The sequence below is a fragment of the Ixodes scapularis genome, unplaced genomic scaffold, assembly GCF_016920785.2.
Source record: "Ixodes scapularis isolate PalLabHiFi unplaced genomic scaffold, ASM1692078v2 ptg001986l_1___fragment_3__unscaffolded, whole genome shotgun sequence".
Taxonomy (NCBI): domain Eukaryota; kingdom Metazoa; phylum Arthropoda; class Arachnida; order Ixodida; family Ixodidae; genus Ixodes; species Ixodes scapularis.
The window spans coordinates 299,230-318,402 of record NW_024610225.1 but is presented as its reverse complement, the minus strand read 5'-3'; the positions used below and the strand labels follow the sequence as shown (position 1 = coordinate 318,402).

The window sequence follows — 19,173 nt, the reverse complement described above, 5'->3', positions numbered from 1 at the left end:
ACGTCGCGTCAGTTTTTCCGCTAAATCTAGTGGAGGAACTGAATTTGTTCATAGGTGACGTGACACAAAGTCATAAGACGTCATTTTCCCCGCTAATTAAAACAGGAAAGTGAACTGGGGTTGTAATGACGTGCCATCAATTTCTCAGCTAATTTTAAAAGGGAAAGTGTGGGCGGAGGGGAGGGTATGGGAGGAGGAGGGGAGGGTACGGAGGAAGATGGGAATACCCTCCCCTCCGTACCCTTTCCTCCTCCTCAAGAGCTGCACTCTGATTTCGAATTCCAGAGATAGGTAAACGTCTCATTTTTTTAGAGCGCAGCTGTTAGGCGCCCGTTTCCGCCTTGAGCAGCGTCGCCGTCGGCGTAACTGCGCTTTGCATGCAACGCGCATGCAAAGCTTGCAAGCGGCGTAACCGCGCGTTGCATTATGGGCAGTTTCCCATAATGACGTCACGAGGGTTACCCTCGTCAGGGTTACGAGGTTTACTCTCACGAGGGTTACCCTCACGAGGATCACGAGTGTTACCTTCACGAAGGTCATGAGCGTTGACGCCACGAGAGTTGCGAGGGTTAGTTACCCTCAAAAGGGTTACCCGCACGAGGGTCACGAGGGTTACTCTCACGAGATTCACGAGGGTTATGAATTACCCTCACGTAACCCCCGCCTGAGATCACGTGGTTCCCCCTGAGGTCACGTGACCCCCACCCTGGTGTCACCTAACCTCAGCTATTTTTCAGTACCTTTCCATCCTCCTCCTGAAGAGCTGCGTTCTAATCTGGCGTTACAGGGAGTTGTAAACGGCTTTTATTTTCTTTGTTTCCCCCACAATATGCAAAACCAAACGAGAAGTGGTTCGCCTTGCGACACCTATGCGGCACTGCCTTCAATATGCTCTCCTTTTTACCTACCACATCCGCCTCCCCTCTTTTCTTGCAACTTGGCTGTATAAAGTACTGTCACCGAGGGTGCAAGCTTTCTCTCTTTGTGGTAGGCTATGGCACGGTAAAGCGGAGCATAATCCTAGAAAAAGTGGTGATGTTGAGGGCGATTATTGGTCAATTTCCTCTGTAGATACATATCATTTAGAAAAAACGACAGCTGCACCACACAAAAAATGCACTTTAAAAGAAAAAAAAAATATCAGCTTCATTGTATTTCTTAAAACGAGCCAAACGTGCTCTCTGTTTGCAGCTCGGGGGCCCTACGCAAGCTGTCGATGTCCTTGGCAGTCTTGGGAGCCCCACAGGTGCTGCTGCTCGACAATCCGACCCAGCATCTGGACCCCGTGTCGAGAAAGCGCTTGTGGCACACCATCATCACCTTCGTAAAGAAGACGCACGCATCTGTGCTCATCGCCACAGACGAGTGAGCTTTAACCTCCGAGACCGGAGGTTGATGCATTTAGGATCTGTCACGACTAGGGATGTCGTGATTGTTCGTAGGACCTTGAGGTTCGACTGGTCCAGCGACTTTTCACATGCTTAGCAAACGTCGACAAATTTAGGCTTCAAAGAAAAAATTTGACTTCTTGGGGAAACAAAAAGTTGGAACATGCTTAGAACTTGAGATAACAAGAAAGAAATTTACACAACATAAAAACAAAGAAATAAGCATTTCCAAATATTGCGGATTTCAGCGAACTAAGGAGGGCACTCTGGTTAGGCAAAATGTTGGAAGAAAATAGGTCAGTTTCATCATTTAGCACGCCAAACAGCTTAGACGTCTAGCGTTGCATCGTGCAGTAGATTTTCGCTATAAAAATAAAGTGCTTTCTGGGCGGTAAATACCTTGCTTTTTGCGTATCTGTTACCCGAGCCGCCACCAGTCGACGCGTCCTCCGAGACACCATTGCTGACCTCCACATATGATCGCGCGCCTGCTCTCCCAGTTTACAGAGCCATCGTTTGCGGCCGCTAGCGTCCGATACGCGACAGCAGTAGGACGCGTAGACTGCGTCTAGCGAGAAAAAAGTGATCAGTGCTAGTAGCTTCCGAAGACTGCGGTGACGACGTTGGGTTCAGGAACCACGATGCAGCGCCCATGGACTGTCCGGGGCTCTCAAAGAAGGCCGTTGTCGCAGCAGCACTTTTCTGTCTGAGCCTTTTCTTCATATCTGCACTTGACACAAATTACAATTGCCAATGTGTCAAAAAAAAAAAAACAATCCTGAATTGAGTTTATGTTTTACGTTGGGGAATAATACCTTTTCACGATGTCTTCTCAGAGCTCCTCACGGAATTTTGCGCCCAAAACAACCTCCGGGGCGTAAGAACTAGCAGCAGCGCCCCCTAGCAATTCGAATTTGCACGGGAGCTGCTGTGACGACACAATCGAAGAAAGAAAAGGAAAGCTGAGGCATTTTCTGCTGACGGAGAAACGTCTGCTTCGATCGTCCGACTGTGTCGTCACAGTCGCTCTTTCTTGTGTTCATGCATTAAAAGAAAAATAATGTAATCATTTTACTTATCTTGTTCTTCTTTCTGTCTTTTTGAGACTTCTCTCAGTAGTGAACATGCAGAGTAAACAAAAGTTTTAAATTGTATTCGGTGTCCCTTAGGTTACTATATGCTAAAGCCTTTGTAATCAATTACTTACCAAAATCATAGAAGTTTAAGTAACTGATCGTATTGTTGTTGCATTTGAACAATAACGTTTACAGCTCCACTCAGCACAGCCATGGTATGCTGTAGTAAACAAAACCTGCCAAACAAACATCGAGCTGTTTATTTATGTTCTTATTTGTAACTAACTGCAAACCCCTGGATCTTAACAGGATGGGCACAAAGTAGGAGAAAGAAATCGCACAATCAAGCTAAACAATCAATGCCGCTATAAAAAGCAAACATCGTTATCTGACGCTGCAAATATTAGGAAGTTTTAGGGACCCGTTTTCGCACATCCGATACGGTACGATAGGCCCTGCGGTAGCGCATGCGCAGTTCGTACCGGAGGGCCCATCGTACAGTATCGGATGTGCAAAAACCGGTCCCTAAAACTCCCTATTACGATTGTACACTTAGGCAAACAACGCGTAAGATATAAAACATCACTATCCAATAGGTTTACAAGGTATTGGCAGTGGCGAAATTATATGACAGTTATAAATCTTTATCTTAAACAAAAAAATGCACACAAAAGCGCACTCAAGCAAACAGCGCAGTACATTAAAAAGTGTAATAATATAATCACATTTCAATAACGCTTTCTAGTGATGATGCCAAATCTGAAACATGAAACAATTCAGCCGACGTTGCTAATGGAACAAACCAAGCCGCATCAAATCTACAAGTCACTGGGTCTTTTTTTTTTTAAAGAGTGGTTCAGAGATGGTAAAACATGTACAGAAAAATGGCAAACGCCATGATGGTGCCCTTTTGACGTATGATTGGTCCTATAAGCTCGTATTGTCCGCTGCATCTAAACTTAAGGTAAAGCAAAGCATAGGGGCAATATATACCACTCATTTTCTCTCTGCGGAAAGTATGAGAACATAAATATATTAGTACGCGCCAAATATGAAGTTAAAAAATAAGGCTCCAGTCCACGCTGTGATGGTGGTTGGACAGCGAATCTGTGGTATCACCTGCAACGATTGCCCACTGCACGATAGACCCTTTTTATGGCAAACGTCACCAGGTGGTGCTCCAGCCTTTGACGTGCCAGAGAACTTCCGGTTAAAAAAATTAACAAAGCCGCTTGAACACCACCGCTTGAAACGTCGATGAAACGTTTAACCGCCGATTCTCCAGGACAACACCAAAAGAACGAGAAAGTGCGAGATCTGTTAAAATGTTTCGACTGGTCTTGTAAGTCAACTTGCCTTCCCCAAGATGCAATATTGTACAGGCGAAAACCCTCGTTAAATCTCAAACTTCGTTGTTCGTCTAGAATTTATGCTTTCCAGCACTGGTGACATAAGCAAGCTCAACAGGTTTGCAAAGACGGTGCGACCGGAAGTCGCCTGGGACTCAAGCGGCAGTTCATATTGGTAAACGGCAAAAGGGTCTATACCAAATGAATAACTTAAGAAAAGCAAATGCACTGCACCGAAACCTGTTTATAAGCTTTTCGTTCTTTTTCTAAGATTTAGAGATCTGTTTAAAAAATGCCGTGAAAGTTGCACTTACGCGGTTTGTGCGGTTGATTTATACAGCCAGGGGGACATTATGTGGGCGGTAATCTTTGCGATAAATCGGCTAATTACTTAAAATTCGTTAATTAACTTTTTAATTAGTGAAAATAGTTATGTGATTTCAATTAGAAACTTATTGAGGGCCATCAAAAACCACTAAACCAACTTTTTTTAGAACTACTTGCAGCTCGAGAGGAACTCAGCAGCACAGCAAAGTTACTACTAATGCAGCAGGCGCAAAGCTAGAAGTGGCAAAACGCGGATGACTTTACCATCGCGTTCCCACACTTCAAGCTTTGCGCCTGCTTTACGAGTGATAAGTTTGGTGCGCCCCCAAATACGAGCATCAAGTCGTTCTAAAAAGAGTTGATTTAGTGGTTTTCGATGACGTTCAGTAGGTTTCTAATTGGAACCGTATGTCTATTTTCACTAACTGAAAAGTTAATTAACAAATTTTTATCACTTAGTCGACTAGTCGCAAACATTGGCCACCTACATAATGCCCCCCTGGCCGTATAACTCAGCCGCAGAAACCGCATCAGTGTAAATTTCACGGCTTTTTTTAAACAGAAAAAAAAAGAAACCAAAAAGAAAACAGCCTGTATATGAAAGACTGTGCGCTGCAGCTTATGCAACCGCAATATTTACCGAGAAACGAATGCGGGGAGCGCAACGTGCTTATCATCGTTCGCGCGCGCCTTATAATCTATCACGTGGCTTTGACACTTGTTTTTTTTGTTTTTTTTATTGAAACAAGTCTCAAAACCGCATGATCAATGATAAGGCGCGCGTGTGGGTTATTTGTCGACGGACACGGAAAAAGTCCCACCTGCGAATCATATACAGCTTCGTTGTAAAAGTGTTCATGGTTACGTCTATATTTCGTTTTACCTTAAGTGCAAATGTGGCCGACGCTACGAGCTGATGGTACCAATCAGAGGGTGTTCAAAATGCACAATCATGGTGTTCGTCATCTTCCTGTACGCATCCTATTGTTCCTGAACGAATGATAAACAGAAAAGCCCAGTGACGCGCTTTTGACGCTGCTTGATCGGTCCCATTACCTCGTATCAGGGAGATTTAGCGAGTCGCTTTTCGAGCACACGGCTCCGAAATCACGAACGGTGCAGCTGGTCCGTTCCGTGAAACCGTATACGTGAAATTTGACAAATTTTAGCGAGTCGTGAAACTGGCGCAACTGTGTAAACGAGGATGATGATTGTGTTTGACGGTGGCGCCATCTTCTAGTAACACGTCAAACATTCTGCAACGTGTAAATCCGTGCCGGCTTGTGTTTCCGGCGTACGATTGATGTAAACAAGACAGCCGACGTAGCAAATGCCGGTCAGAATTTCAAGAACTGCGAAGCTAGATAGAGTAGTAAAGTGGTAATTTGAGCTAGTTGGTACATCTTTAATATTAAACAGCGCACAAAAAGTCGGCGGAAGAGAAAAGGACAGTAGAACGAAAGAGCGCTGACTCCCAACTGATTAATTTCGAAAGAAGAGAAAAGAAGGTAAAAGAAGCCACGAAAATTGGACCGCACGTAAAGTGAAGAAAAGATAAAAGAAACAAAGAAAAGCGAAGAAGAAGAAAAGGAAGAAAATATGTACAGTGGGATCTATAGATTTAAGAAAAACAAGAAAAGAAATATAAAGGTAAAAAAGAAGAAATAAATGGATAGAGTAAAATGTTTCTGAACAACCGTAAAGGTATAGGGAGTATTCACTGGACGCCATATTTGTGGGTACTGTTTAAAGCGCATGCTCAGAACGAGCTCACATCAATATGGCTAAGGCCGGCACTCTTGACCGGCCTGCAAAGGCCGGCACGTTGCAAAAGAACTGTGGAAGCTCGCCATCAGCACGCGCTCAGCATTCGCGCACACAGCTATGGCCGTCAGTGAATACTTCCTATATGGTGCGTCTCCGTCATCTTGAGCGCGAACGATCGTCCACGCTGTGTGCCGTCGAACCCAATCATTTCGTCTGCTCGCGGTCGCCATGGCAGCTAGTCTGCCCGCATATTGCAAAAATTTACTAGCATGTACAGTTTACAGCCTTCACGATCGCTTACCATTGTGGGCAGTCCTAAAAATGATTTGGTTCAACCTCTCAAATAAAGCAGACAAACAGGATGGAAAATCTCCTCCCGCTGTCCTATGCCTAACGAAGCAAATCGCCAAACCGACCGCCATCGTTTTTGTCCCCCGAGAAGTGAACGGTACTGGCTGCGTTGCGGTGATGACTCCAGCGGCCGGAATGGGGGAAACGAACGAGAAGAGCCTCCCGACGCCCCCAACAACTCGCACGCGCATGCACAGTGGCGTCGCCGATGCGCTCACGGACGAACCGTTCGTGTGGATACGACCTGCTAAAACTACCTAATGTCGGCTACGTCTGGAGTTGCAGAAGAAACTGACAAGTTGACATCACTGAAAGCTGCCTTAAAGGCCGACCTACAAGCAGAAAGGAAGAAAACTCTCTTTCGATTTCTCCTTTCCTTTTAAATAAAAGGGAGACCATCCTCGTTTCGGCGGGGAGTATTTGAAACTCGGTATTGTGTGTAGAGGGGACGACAATGCGAGAGGGAATGGAAGGAAGGAAACTGGAAACAGATTTCATTCAACCATTCATGTAGATATTCCAAGTAATTACTACAGTTATGTTAGATGGCTTTCCGCACTGAAGCCAGATAGAAAATTTAGCTGTTTGTCTCACTTTCTGCGGGTTTCGGGAGGAGAAATAATTCCGTCATGTTTCGATTCTTCTGTTTGCGCTAACCTTTTGTTGGTGCTTCTGTGCACTTTGCACTTTGAAAATGGTGGAAACGCAAGCAAGCTACTGCCAGGTTACCGCGGTATGAGACGTGGGGGGGGGGGGGGGTGCTTGCGTGTCCCAATAACTATTTCTGGCTATACGGTCTATGAGACGTGGGGGGACGGTGCTTGCAGGCCCCTATAATCCTTTCGGGCTATATCGGCCAGAGTCACTCAAGCCGAACAGGCCGGAGGAGGTGGGACAGACAAGCAGAAATACCTGGGCAGAAACCCATCGAAGCATCCCGTGCGTAGGATTATATTGCAATGCGGGGGAAAAGGCATTTTGGCGGCAGAGCTGTCCCTGATGATGATTTGTACCATTCAGAGCCCCTCGAAGAAGGCAAAACTCCGGTTTGCACTTGGTGCCCTAGATGCTGGCCCTTCAACCATGTGCTATTCGGAAGGCATTCTACTTCTTTCTTCCCTTTTACTTTTTCCTTTTTCACTGTCCTATACAAAAATGGTCTATGGTCGGCTATACAAAATCCTTTGTATGGCCGGCTATAGCAAATTGGCCCAATTAGCTATAGCCGCTTCTATGGCTGTCTATAACTTTTCCTATGGTCTCCCCTATGGTTGTCAATAGCTTTTTCTATGGAAATTTCGCCATCGAATTTTGTATGGTTTTATCAATGGGTCCCTTTAGAAAGGATGCTATAGGCGCCTATGGCTTTTTTTTTTTTGTTCTTCTGGCCGTCTATAGCTTCATGTAAGGACTTCTATAGAGATCTCTATGGCTTACTTTATGGATCTTTTTAGACACCGTGCTATAGCTGACTATGGCTTTTCCTATCGTGTCTTCAGCCGCATATTGCTTTTTGTATCGTCCGCTATAGCTCCCTCTATAGTTCGTCCTATGGTTCTCTCTACCCATCGTGCTATAGCCGCCCATGGTTTTTCTTTTGGTTCCTTTGGCCGTCTATAGCTTCGTGTAAGGTCTTTTATAGAGATCTCTATGGCTTACTTTATGGATCTTTTTTAGACACCGTGCTATAGCTGCCTAAGGCTTTTCCTATGGTTTCTTTAGCCGCCTATTGCTCTTTGTATGGTCCGCTATAGCTCATTCTATAGCTCATCCTATGGTTCTCTATACCCATCGTGCTACAGCTGCCTATAACATTTCCTATTGTTCCTTTAGCCGCCCATAGCATTTCGTATGGTCTGCTATAGAAATCTCTATGGCTTACTCTATGGATCTTTTTAGACGTTGTGCTATAGCTGCCTATGGCTTTTTCTATAATTTCTTTAACCGCCTATTGCTCTTTGTATGGTCCGCTATAGCTCATTCTAAAGTTCGTCCTATGGTTCTCTATACCCACCGTGCTACAGCTGCCTATAGAATTTCCTATGGTTCCGTTAGCCACCTATAGCATCTTGTATGGTGTGCTATAAAAGTCTCTATGCTTTACTCTATGGATCTTTTTAGACACCGTGCTATAGCCGCCTATGGCTTTTTTTATGATTTCTTTAGCTGCCTATTGCTATGGTTTGCTAGGTTCTTCTATATCTTGTCTTATGAGTGTCTTTACCATCGTGCCATAGCTGCCTGTAGTTTTTCTTTTAGAGCGCAGCTCTTAGGGGCCCGTTCCCGGCTTGAGCGGCGTCGCCGTCGCCGTCGGCGTCGCCGTCGGCGTAACCAAGGTCATGCCAAGGTCACGTGACCCCCAAGGTCACGTGACCCCTCCAGGTCACGTGACCCCTCCCAAGGTCATCTCAAGGTCACGTGACCCCACGTCTCCCAAGGTCACGTGACCCCTCCCAAGGTCATCTCAAGGTCACGTGAGCCCAAGACCCCACGTTACCCTTTGAAGGTCACGTGACCCCCAAGTCACGTGACCCCTCTGAGGTCACGTGACCCCCGAGGTCACGTGGTCTTCTCCCCAAGGTCACGTGACCCCTCCCAAGGTCATCTCAAGGTCACGTGACCCCAAGGTGACCCCCACGTGACCCCAGGTCACGTGACCCCCCCTCCCCGAAGTCACGTGACACCCCCCCCCCCCCCGAGGTCACGTGACCGCCCCCCCGGAGCATATTAAAGAATGAGGGGAGGAGGAGGGGTCTACCCTCCCCTCAGTACCCTTCACTCCTCCTCCTCAAGAGCTGCGCTCCAATTTGGCGTTACAGGGATTTGTATACGGCTTTCACTTTTTTTACCGCAATCGTATGAAATGTGAAACAAATTATTTGTTGTCACTGGACATCTTAAAAAAAACCTTGTAAGACATGCCGAACTTCATAGCCCCATTTAAAACAAAGAGCTAACATTTCAACAAAACAACAACAAAAAACAAATGCACTCACCTAGGTGTTTGCAAAAGCACAGGTAAACAGACACAAGGTATTGTTTTCAAATCTCCTAGAAGTTTATCACACACAGCCCATTCTGTAGACAAGCACGCACTAAGCAATCTGTACTATGTGAACAGGTACCACTGAGCTGTTATACAACTGAGAATATTGCAAAACAAACAAGATCCAAAGGTAATTCCTGGGTAGTGTCTAGTCCCCCGGCAGCCGGCCGAATTCCCCACTTCCCCACGAAATTCTAATTCCAGTCGCCACTCATTGGCGCTGCAATCAGTTCATTAAAAGACGTTTCATCGAGATAGTTTCATCAACACGTGATGTTTATAAACAACTCAAATTATGTTTTTTTTTTTTTTTTTTTTTGTAACGAGTTGCCAAGAAGTGGCGTGAACGGGTGGGCTGAGTCGGTGAGCACGCGCCTCAGGAATACAGGCGCGACGAAATGTCCCTGCAGCGTGCAATTCGCATAACGAGTGTCGACTAACCGTGTGTCCAGGAAACGTGTATCCACGAAAAGGTGTCCATGAAACGTCTTTTCACAAAACGCAGGGAGAATAAGAATGTAAGTATTCTAACTGCAGTTTTCACATGATTTCAGAGAGCTAATGGCAGGCGACTGCGGTAGAATTACGGGAAAATTATTCTCCCATCTGTCAGAAGATAGGCACTGTCAGGAGATAGACACTACAGAACGGTCAATTGTCACCGAGTAGGTTGCAGCGCACTTACGTTCAAAATACCGGACTTGAAAGATGTAATCCAAAATATACGTCGACACGGGCACTGCAGACGAACCACTCAAACACAAAACCGAGAAGGAAGGGATCCGTGAAGATTCACCACGATGTAGCACAAGCTCTCATTTGCCGAACCGAACACTGAACGCATCACAAGAATGTCTTGGGCTTCTTTGAAGAAATCGCTTGTTGCCGACATACGGGTAGGACTTTTCGATCGGGATGCCTTTTACCATAGAAGCGAAATCAACAGCAGCCCCGCGGGCCGCACGACACGCGAAACTAGGTCCGCAAGCAGCCTCATTCAGGGACTGGCAGCTGCTAATGCGTCATCCGTAACCACGTGATCACGCTCCTTCCGTTATATGCGCACAGAGAGCAGAGTGAAGCGATAAAAAAGTCTACGGTTGATTGGTCCGCCGAGTCCGCACCTTCTACAATGCTTTCAGCTTAGGGAGAGAAAGAAAACAGCAATTGAAAAACAGAGCTCCTTCAAGGCCAGAACGGGGTTGCGATCACAAAGACTAATTAATCTTCGGGGGCATACCAACAATGAACACAACGCGAGAATGTGTCACTTATATCCTGTTGACAGTTTGAGCCAAGGTTGATAGTGCAGTGGATGCTATGTGTGGCCTTGGGCTTAAGGCAGGTGCCGTGTTCAGCGTTATCACCAGCCTCGAGACAGTTGTCACGGGACCCTAACCGGAGACATGATTGACCTCAAACACGCATAGCGTCTACTCTGCTGTCACTACCGAGTGAACAGGACAGCTCCATGAAGGCCAGCTTTTGGACTTCTAAAGCTGCACTTCCCAGAAGTGAGGGAGGTTTGAAGATATCATATTTTACGTCGTGGAACGCACATTATAATTTAAAATGAATAATTAATGGCGAATACTTTTTTTTTCGCAGGATTTCCACAAATAAATAAATAAATAAATATATATATATATATATATATATATATATATATATATATATATATATATATATATATATATATCTTTTTCTTTTTTTACCAAGCACTTTTGAATTATGTGTACACTGCTAGGTTCGCATTTTTAAACTCCAATATTTTTAATCTTTGCATCGTTGTGGCATTTCTGATTGCGTGGTTTAAGAAATTTGTGCCGTAATACGTTTTTAATCCGTGAGTTCAGTCTATATCACTGCCATCAATTACAATCTCTGAGCACCATGATGCCACATGGTGGGGCTTTGTGCTCCAAGAAGCTCCAACGACTTTAATGTCTTATAATTTAACAAAAAAGAAGAAAAATTAGCCACAGCACTTGCTGATTTGTTGAATTCGCAGAACAGAGATATAATAGGACGCACCTAGGGTAGCGCGTGCCAAATGATATTAATTTCTTTTCGGCTGTTATTTGTGTATATTTCGCCGTTCTCGAGATGGGCGTTGACGGACATTGCACCGCTGCTTACGCCCCTGCCGGGGTAAGCGTTTTTGTTGTCACGACACTCTATCGCGCTATAGACGCGTCGATTTTACGCTCATGAAGTCTCGAAAGAACTGTCAATTGTTTAGTCAGAGCAACGACGCAGCAATCGCGAAGTGAGAGACGACTGCCCCTCGATCTGGCTGTCCGCCTTCACTCTGATAAAATGTTAGCGTGGGACTCTCGAGCAGCGTTAGCTTGCTGATGGTACAGGACGCTGCTTTGTCGTTGAGGATCATTGCCCTGCGAACGCCGGCGAAAACGTTCCAGTGCTCGGCGTACCTTAGGCAGCAGCGCCTGTCAGCGACCGCCCGCGCAGCATCGCAACGTTTTTGGAGCCTACAGGCAGTCTGCGAGCGCCGACGATTTATCGTCGCGACTTGAATGGGAGCATTTTATGAACTCCTGCGGCGAACATGAAACACCGCGAACATAAACTCCCGCGAACATAATCCCCGCGACGGCGAACCGCCGGCGCTCAAAGACGGAGGGTTCCGATGCTGTGCGAACGGTTGTTGGAGGACGCTGCGTAGGGTATACACCGGGCGCTGGAACGGCTTTGCAGCCATTCGAAGGGCAAAGGATTCGCGACGACAAAGTAGTGTCTTGCATCTTTAGTAAGCTAACGCTGCTCGAGAGTCCCAAGCTTACATTTCCACAGAGCGAGCGTGGCCGGCCAGGTCGAGGCGCAGTCGGCATTCGCGTCGCGATTGCTACGTCGTTGCTCTACCTACACTGATGACATGTGCACCGGCATTCGAAACCGCCCTCTCAAGACTTTATTCGAGTCCAATAGACGACTTTATAGCGCGATAAACCGTCGTGACAAGAGTATAAAGCTCACCTCTGTAGTGGCGTAAGCAGCGGGTTTATGTTCGTTGACGCCGCGTCGAGAACGACGAAATATACACAAAACATAACATTAAATATATTTAATACAGCAGGCAGAAAGAAATACAAACATGGCAGGGACACGGAAAAAAGTAGAAGGCGCGCTACGAAATAAATATTTACTTACAAAATACACTGGAAACGACAGATAATTAGAGCTAAAAAACGGAAGATTGAGATGACGTCAACGCCGAAATAAGGCAATGTGCAGGGAAAGCAGCCGACAAAACTGCAATAGTCCTATAGGCAGTTAAGGACGCTTTTGTGATCGCAGGTGTATAGCCGCGGCGACGTACGCCCCGTTAACCTGGCTGAAGAAAATTCTCGCCCGATCGAGCGCGTGAATGACTCTCCTTCCACTTTCCTACATCTGCAGGAAAAAAAAAAAAAAAAATGGTCGCGGGCCTATAGCCTAAGCAATATACCCCATTCACAAGGTCAACATAAAGGTACCTTTAGCATGGGTCCCTTTGCTACCGGCGAATCAGCCCGTCGTCTTGTGTCGCGAGCACACGCCACGTTCGGAAGATCGTTAATTGATTGGCCGCAGAGCCTAAAAGTCCCTTAGCTAAAGGTACTTTTACAGTAGTGTGAATAGGGTAAACCATTGAGCCGGCTAAAAAAATTGGATGGTCGCAAGTCTATAGTTCGGGAGACATACATCCCTTTATAGCCGGCTAAAGCACATTGAAAAGTCGGTGGCTATAGCTTTGGTGACATAGAACACTATTGAGTTAACTAAAGAAAATTAAATATTCGCGATTCTATAGATGTAGGGACATACAGCCCTCTATAGCCGGCTAAAGAACATCGAAAGATCGGAGGCCTATAGCTTTGGTGACATAAGACACCATAGAGTCGGCTAAAAAAAATTCGATGGTCGCGATTCTATAGGTTCAGGGATATACACCACTTTATAGCCGGCTAAAGCACATTTAATAGTCGCGAATTTATAGCATTATGGACATATATATTTCTATACCTCGCTAAAGATTACTGAATTATCGCAAGCCTATAGCTGCATAGTCATAAATTATTCTATAGCCAGGTATAGAAATCGAAATGGTCGAGATTCTATAGCTTTGAAGATATACATTTTTCTATAGGTTGCTATAGCGTGTATAATGGTTTCTTATAGCTGACCATAGAGGGCCATAGAGGGTGATAGCTCACCATAGGATTTTACGTATACGTCCATAGGCTATTTTTTTATGGGCTTATACTTCCCCTTTGCCACTAGACATCCAAAGCTAACCTTGTTTAGGAATATCATCGTCTTTTGTGACGATTATGTGATGGGTCATACCTTTTGCTAGCTTGTTTTTTTTTAAGTATCGCCTCTTCTGGCAAGGTGCACTCGAGATGCACCTTTATTGAACTCCATGCTGGGTGAGCAAAGTCAGTGGTGAAGTGAACTTACCTCTTTTGACAATATCATGCCAAACCCTCATGACAGGAAATCACTTCGGACAGAAGAAGACGAACTAGTCGAACCTAAAAAATAAATGTACACAACGTTTTGAGAAATAACGAGCAATGAGCCGTATTATCCAATGAGTAAAACCTCAGCATTCCTTAAAAGAAAGTTACGAAAAGGAATCCCAACTGTCACAAACATCAAGAAAATGACCACAGGCGACTTCCCTCTGGGGGCATCATCCGAGGCGGCAGGCACGACGTTCCTGAAAGCCAAAGTTCTCGAGTATATCCCGGCCACTGTTGCACGCCATCGCACTCTCAACTCGACCTGAGGGGTGATGCATGCGTAGAACCTCCTAGACAACTCCTCAAATACAATTCTCGAGCGGCCCAATACTTGCTCATCTTCCAAATACTTGACTCACCTTTACTCACCAAGCTTGTCTACCTAAGATATAAAATTTCGCCATACATGAAGCAAAAAAAAAGGGGGTGTTGTATAGCAACGCATTCATTCTTTCTTGAAACCAGTCCGATAAGCTTTTAATTTTGGAATAACACTATATAGTAATAAAGTGTCCGGGTTAAAAGTTTTTAGGGCTTTTAATAATTATTTTCGAGATCTGGTTAAAACATCAAATTATACTACAGACCTGCTTGTAACATCGTGATTAGTTCTTAATGAATCTATACCCTTTTTCGTACTACAGAATATAAAATTATTAGTACTTTTTAATTCTTAATCACACCCAGATCGCAATACATATACAAACTGCAAATTAAACCAATTAAATATGATAATTATATGTTTGCTTCATCTCTTACGTACATTTTTAACCTTGCCTAAACGACCAGTGATTTTCCAAGGAATGCAAAAAGTAAAAAATAATGGTGCTACGTAAGGGTGGAGATAAAAGTAACCTAATTAACCATAGTCCAATATCAATTTTACCCGTACTGTCTAAGGGTCTTGAGAAAATAATTATTGTAAGACTTACCAGCTTGCCTAAAAACATAATCTTCTCTATAACTCACAATTTGGCTTTCGAAAACACAGATCAACAGAAACTGCATTATTAACACAAGATTAACTCACTGCTGACGCATTTGAGGGTAAAAAGCTTGTTCTAGGAATATTTATTCACCTCACTAAGCGCTGGACCCTATAAACCATGAGAAACTAAACTTCAACTTCCACTTTATTGTATTAGAGGAAGTCCAGCGTTACAAATTCAGTCTAACTCGGAGTACCGGTCTCAATATGTTTGCATAAATTCTATTTTTTCTCCGCTTGAAACCATTTCAATCGGTGTGCCCCAGTCAGCATCTTCTTATACTTATACTTTTTACACTTTACATTATCCTCTTATTTTTAGAGCGCAACTCTTAGGGGCCCGTTCCCGGCTTGAGCGGCGTCGGCGTCACCGTCGGCGTAACCAAGGTCACCCCAAGGTCACGCGGCCCCCAAGGTCACGCGGCCCCCAAGGTCATCCCAAGGTCACGTGACCCCCAAGGTCACTCCAAGGTCACGTGACCCCTCCCCCAGTTTCACTTGACTGCCAAGTTCACGTGACACCCAAAGTCACGTGACCACCCGAAGTCACGTGGCACCCCCCCGAGGTCACGTGACCACCCCCAGGGTCACGTGACCCCCGCCGAGGTCACGTGACCTTCCCGATGACGTCACCGGCATCCGCATCGTCATCATAATGATGACGTCATCACTGACGTCGCTGATGACGTCACCGGCATCCGCATCGTCATCATCATGGATGACGTCATCAGTGACGTCACTGATGACGTCACCGACATCCGCATCGTCATCGTCATCATCGCTGATGACGTCATCGGAGTCCGCACCCTCATCGTCACTGATGACGTCATCAGTGACGTCACTGATGGCATCATCGGCATCGTCACGTGACCCCCCAAGGTTACGTGACGCCCCCAGGTCACTTCACCCCCCCCCCCAGTACCCTTCCCTCCTCCTCCTCAAGAGCTGCGCTCTAATTCGGTGCTACAGGGAGTTGTAAACGGCTTTCACTTTTTATATCTTCTTTTTATACTTTACGTAAATGACGTTTTCAATATAGTGACTTCAGCAGGATTACTACTCTAGGACGCCGATATAACTCTTTTTTTTTAGTGGTACAGACACGACTACGGTTTGAGAGACGAACAGTTCATTTTTTTATTTAAAACAATAAATGGATGCAAAGTATCTAAAAAATGGACCATACCAAAAATATAGCCATTTTTATAGACGTAGAAATGAATTAATTAGTGTACAAAAATATGTCCCCCTTGACAACCAGAAAATAGAAAATTAAGAGAAATAATCTCTTTCGGCGTTCATTTTTCCGAACACCTCACATGGGACATTCACGTTAATCACGTCTGTACAAAAATTAACAAAATAAACAGCCTGATGCATAAACATACATACAGCCTACCGTTTAATATTATAAAAAAAATATTGTACAATGCCCTAGTTATGCGACACCTAACTTATTGCCATATTATATGGGGTACAACTTCAAAGCAAAACAAACTTAACCTTCTTCCTACGAAAAAAATCAATTATAATAATAGCTAATCTCACATGGAACGAAAGCACAGTAAACTATTTTCAGCGGCTACGCGTTTCAAATATATATATTTTTTTTTTCTGTTCTAGTTCAAACTCACCTGGCCTTAAAGATATGTTTTACTCACAAAGTCTCGATACCCTATTGGAAAAACGTACAAGAAACAAACCTGCTGCTTGTACAGTTCTGGTCTGACACCAGTATAATTTCTTGTTATTATGTATGCAGCTAGTTTGGTTCGGCTTTTTGCATAACTGGAGATACCGGCACCGCTATGGTTCCGGGTCTGTCTATACTGGCAGCCAGTTTGCTTCCCGATATGATTCGGTGTGCTGGTATGATTTTGCGGCCGATGACGTAGGCGACCGCAATCTTTCCAACAAAAAACGCTTATACCACACCACCACCGTTATATCCAAATCATACATGAAGAGACGACCGCCATCTTACAACAAAACGTCCATCGTTTACCACCGGTATCGTTACATACACCATACATGTCGAAAAAGAACATAAGCCGCGTTTACATGAATGCGACTTAGTCGTATTGAATCCAGTTGCCGCATTCCATATGCGGTCATGTAAACGGCATAATGCGCAAAGCGCATCGCATTAAAGTCGCTAGACAGAGGTGGATCGAGATGTCGAGTGCGCATTCATTCAGCCCATGTAAACGGAGATCGCATCGCATTTTGGAACGGGGAGGATTATCGGAAGGCGCTCGCTGCGGGAGCGAGTGAACAGCTGAGAACATGGAGGCGGCCAATCTCGTCGGCGGCGCGGAGAGCGGTCCCGCAATTTTTTTCCCGAGAAAAAACGCAAGCTTTTATTGTGATCATAACTAAGCGGAATATAGCGGAGCTGCTCGGTGTGGGCGGCCCCGTCCAAACCTTTGCGAAGTACGACTTGCGTGTCCGAAGGGGTCACAAAGACATCGGTGCAAGCACGAACGACACCGAGAGCCCCGAGCACTGTTGAGCACTGCATGGTAGCGCAGAACGAGCAGCTCCTACCTCGGTGCCGTTCCCGGCTGCGCAAGAGCCTCTCGGACTCGGGGTCCGATTGGTCCGGTCGCGATCGGCGAGTTCTGGCGCGGCGAAACGCGGAGGCTTCCTCAAAGCGTGCGCACACATGTCGCCTCTCGTTCAGAGTGAACCGGCGGCCCGGCCTGGAGTCCTAAACGCCTTGGTTTCGATGCTTCTTCCGTCTCGCAACTTCTTCTACAGCACCGAAGACAGCGGGCACCATCTTTACGGTCACTAAATGCGTCGAAAGGCCTCCACGTGCGATGCACCGGAAAACGTGGTGCGGCTGGTGCCGGAACGGAACTGCGTAACTTCGAGCTTTGAGTCAGCGTGCACGGCAACAAACCGATCGTGACACCAAGCCGCGGATACCGCATCGCCGGTCGACAGCGGCAAACGGCCCGTTGCTCGTATCGTGGGCCGTGACTCGTACTCGGCCAACTCGGCGTTTTTTCGTGGCCCCTCGCGTCGTCGCTACCAGCCGCAAACCCGGCGTCGGAGAAAAGTGAAACCGAAACGTAAAGCTTCCGCCCAGTGGCTTCCGCTGTCGCGCCTTTTCAGACTTTCCGGCTTCCACGCTTCCGGTCGTCGCGGAGATGGCGACGTAGTGGTTTTGGCGGTTTTGGCATCGCTGGCTCGTTCTGCGTTTTGGGGGACAGATGTTTTACGGTCCGTTTCTACTGCGTCTCTGGCTCTCAACTCGACGGCGCCTCTCATAGTTCAACCAGGCGTGGTCAACCTGTGTCAGGCCGGCTCGACTCGTCCGATCGCCGGACCGCAGGCGACTTCCCAGTTCGGCCGTCAGGCCTAGGATCCGAAGACGTCTGTCTCCGTGAAGCGGTAAGCGAATCTCGTCCCGTTTTCGTTCTACTTTTAAATTACGTTAGGTGCGCTACAGTGTAAGCATGCGTCCCAAGTGTTCGTGACAATTTTGAACTAGAATAATTGTGCTTCATTGCGGTTTGTCATTTACGGAAAATATAAATCGAGCAATGAACGAGGAGCCATGCTTGAAAACGATGCATGTATGTACGATGTTAACTTCTACCTCGGCGGCTTTAAAAAAAAAAGTCAAGACTGGTTACGGTTGGATGCGAGGCTGGTCCCAATGCAATGGTAAGCACTTAGAGCGCCTTTCTGAACGGCATGTAAGCAATATAGCGATCAACGAGACGAGCGACGGCGAGAAGCTACGAGTGCCGGCGCCGAGCGACGAAGATTTCTCACTCTCGCTGCTTGCGCCACTCGGTTCTTGGGCTTCTCAAAACGTCGCTCATCGCTTTGGTCGCTCGCACCAATCGCTTTCATAATGTGTGTCTCGTCGCGCGGCTGACTACCGTGTTCATTCAAGTATAAATCGACCTTTTTTTTTTTTTTTTTTTTTTTTTTTTTCGGAAATTGCGATTAAAGACTTTTGACCTACATTCGCGACCAAATTTTGCGACCCTACCGGAGGCATGGAGCTATCGAGTCACCGAGCCGGAGTTGCCGTAGAGCCGCGCCGCTTCTTGTTTCAATACGCTTTTGGTGCACGAAAACAACCGCGGTGGAAGATGGTTGTTTCGCCATCGCGTTGTTTCGCCTGGTTTCGCCATCGCGCCTCTAGCCACTACCGTTCCCCTTGCTGGGCAACGGGGAAGGAAAGAAACGCGATGCGCCATGCACTTTGCCCTCCATCCTCGCAAACGCGCACAAAAAAAAAAAAAAAAAAAAAAGTTACTTTTGTTTGTTGTTTGAGGCGGCTCGGCTCGCGTGTTGCTCATGGCGACACGGCGGCTTTGCTTGCGTCTTTG

General features: G+C 46.0%; 1 protein-coding gene across 1 annotated transcript in view; it reads left to right on the top strand.

Moving 5' to 3' along the window:
• The window catches only part of LOC120845831 (phospholipid-transporting ATPase ABCA3-like), a 61,059-nt gene that overhangs the window by 23,762 nt on the left and 18,124 nt on the right, over nucleotides 1-19,173 (top strand). The window contains exon 4 of the mRNA XM_040217400.1: nucleotides 1,192-1,365. Coding sequence (XP_040073334.1) covers nucleotides 1,192-1,365 — 174 coding nt within the window. The remainder of the gene's footprint in view (nucleotides 1-1,191; nucleotides 1,366-19,173) is intronic.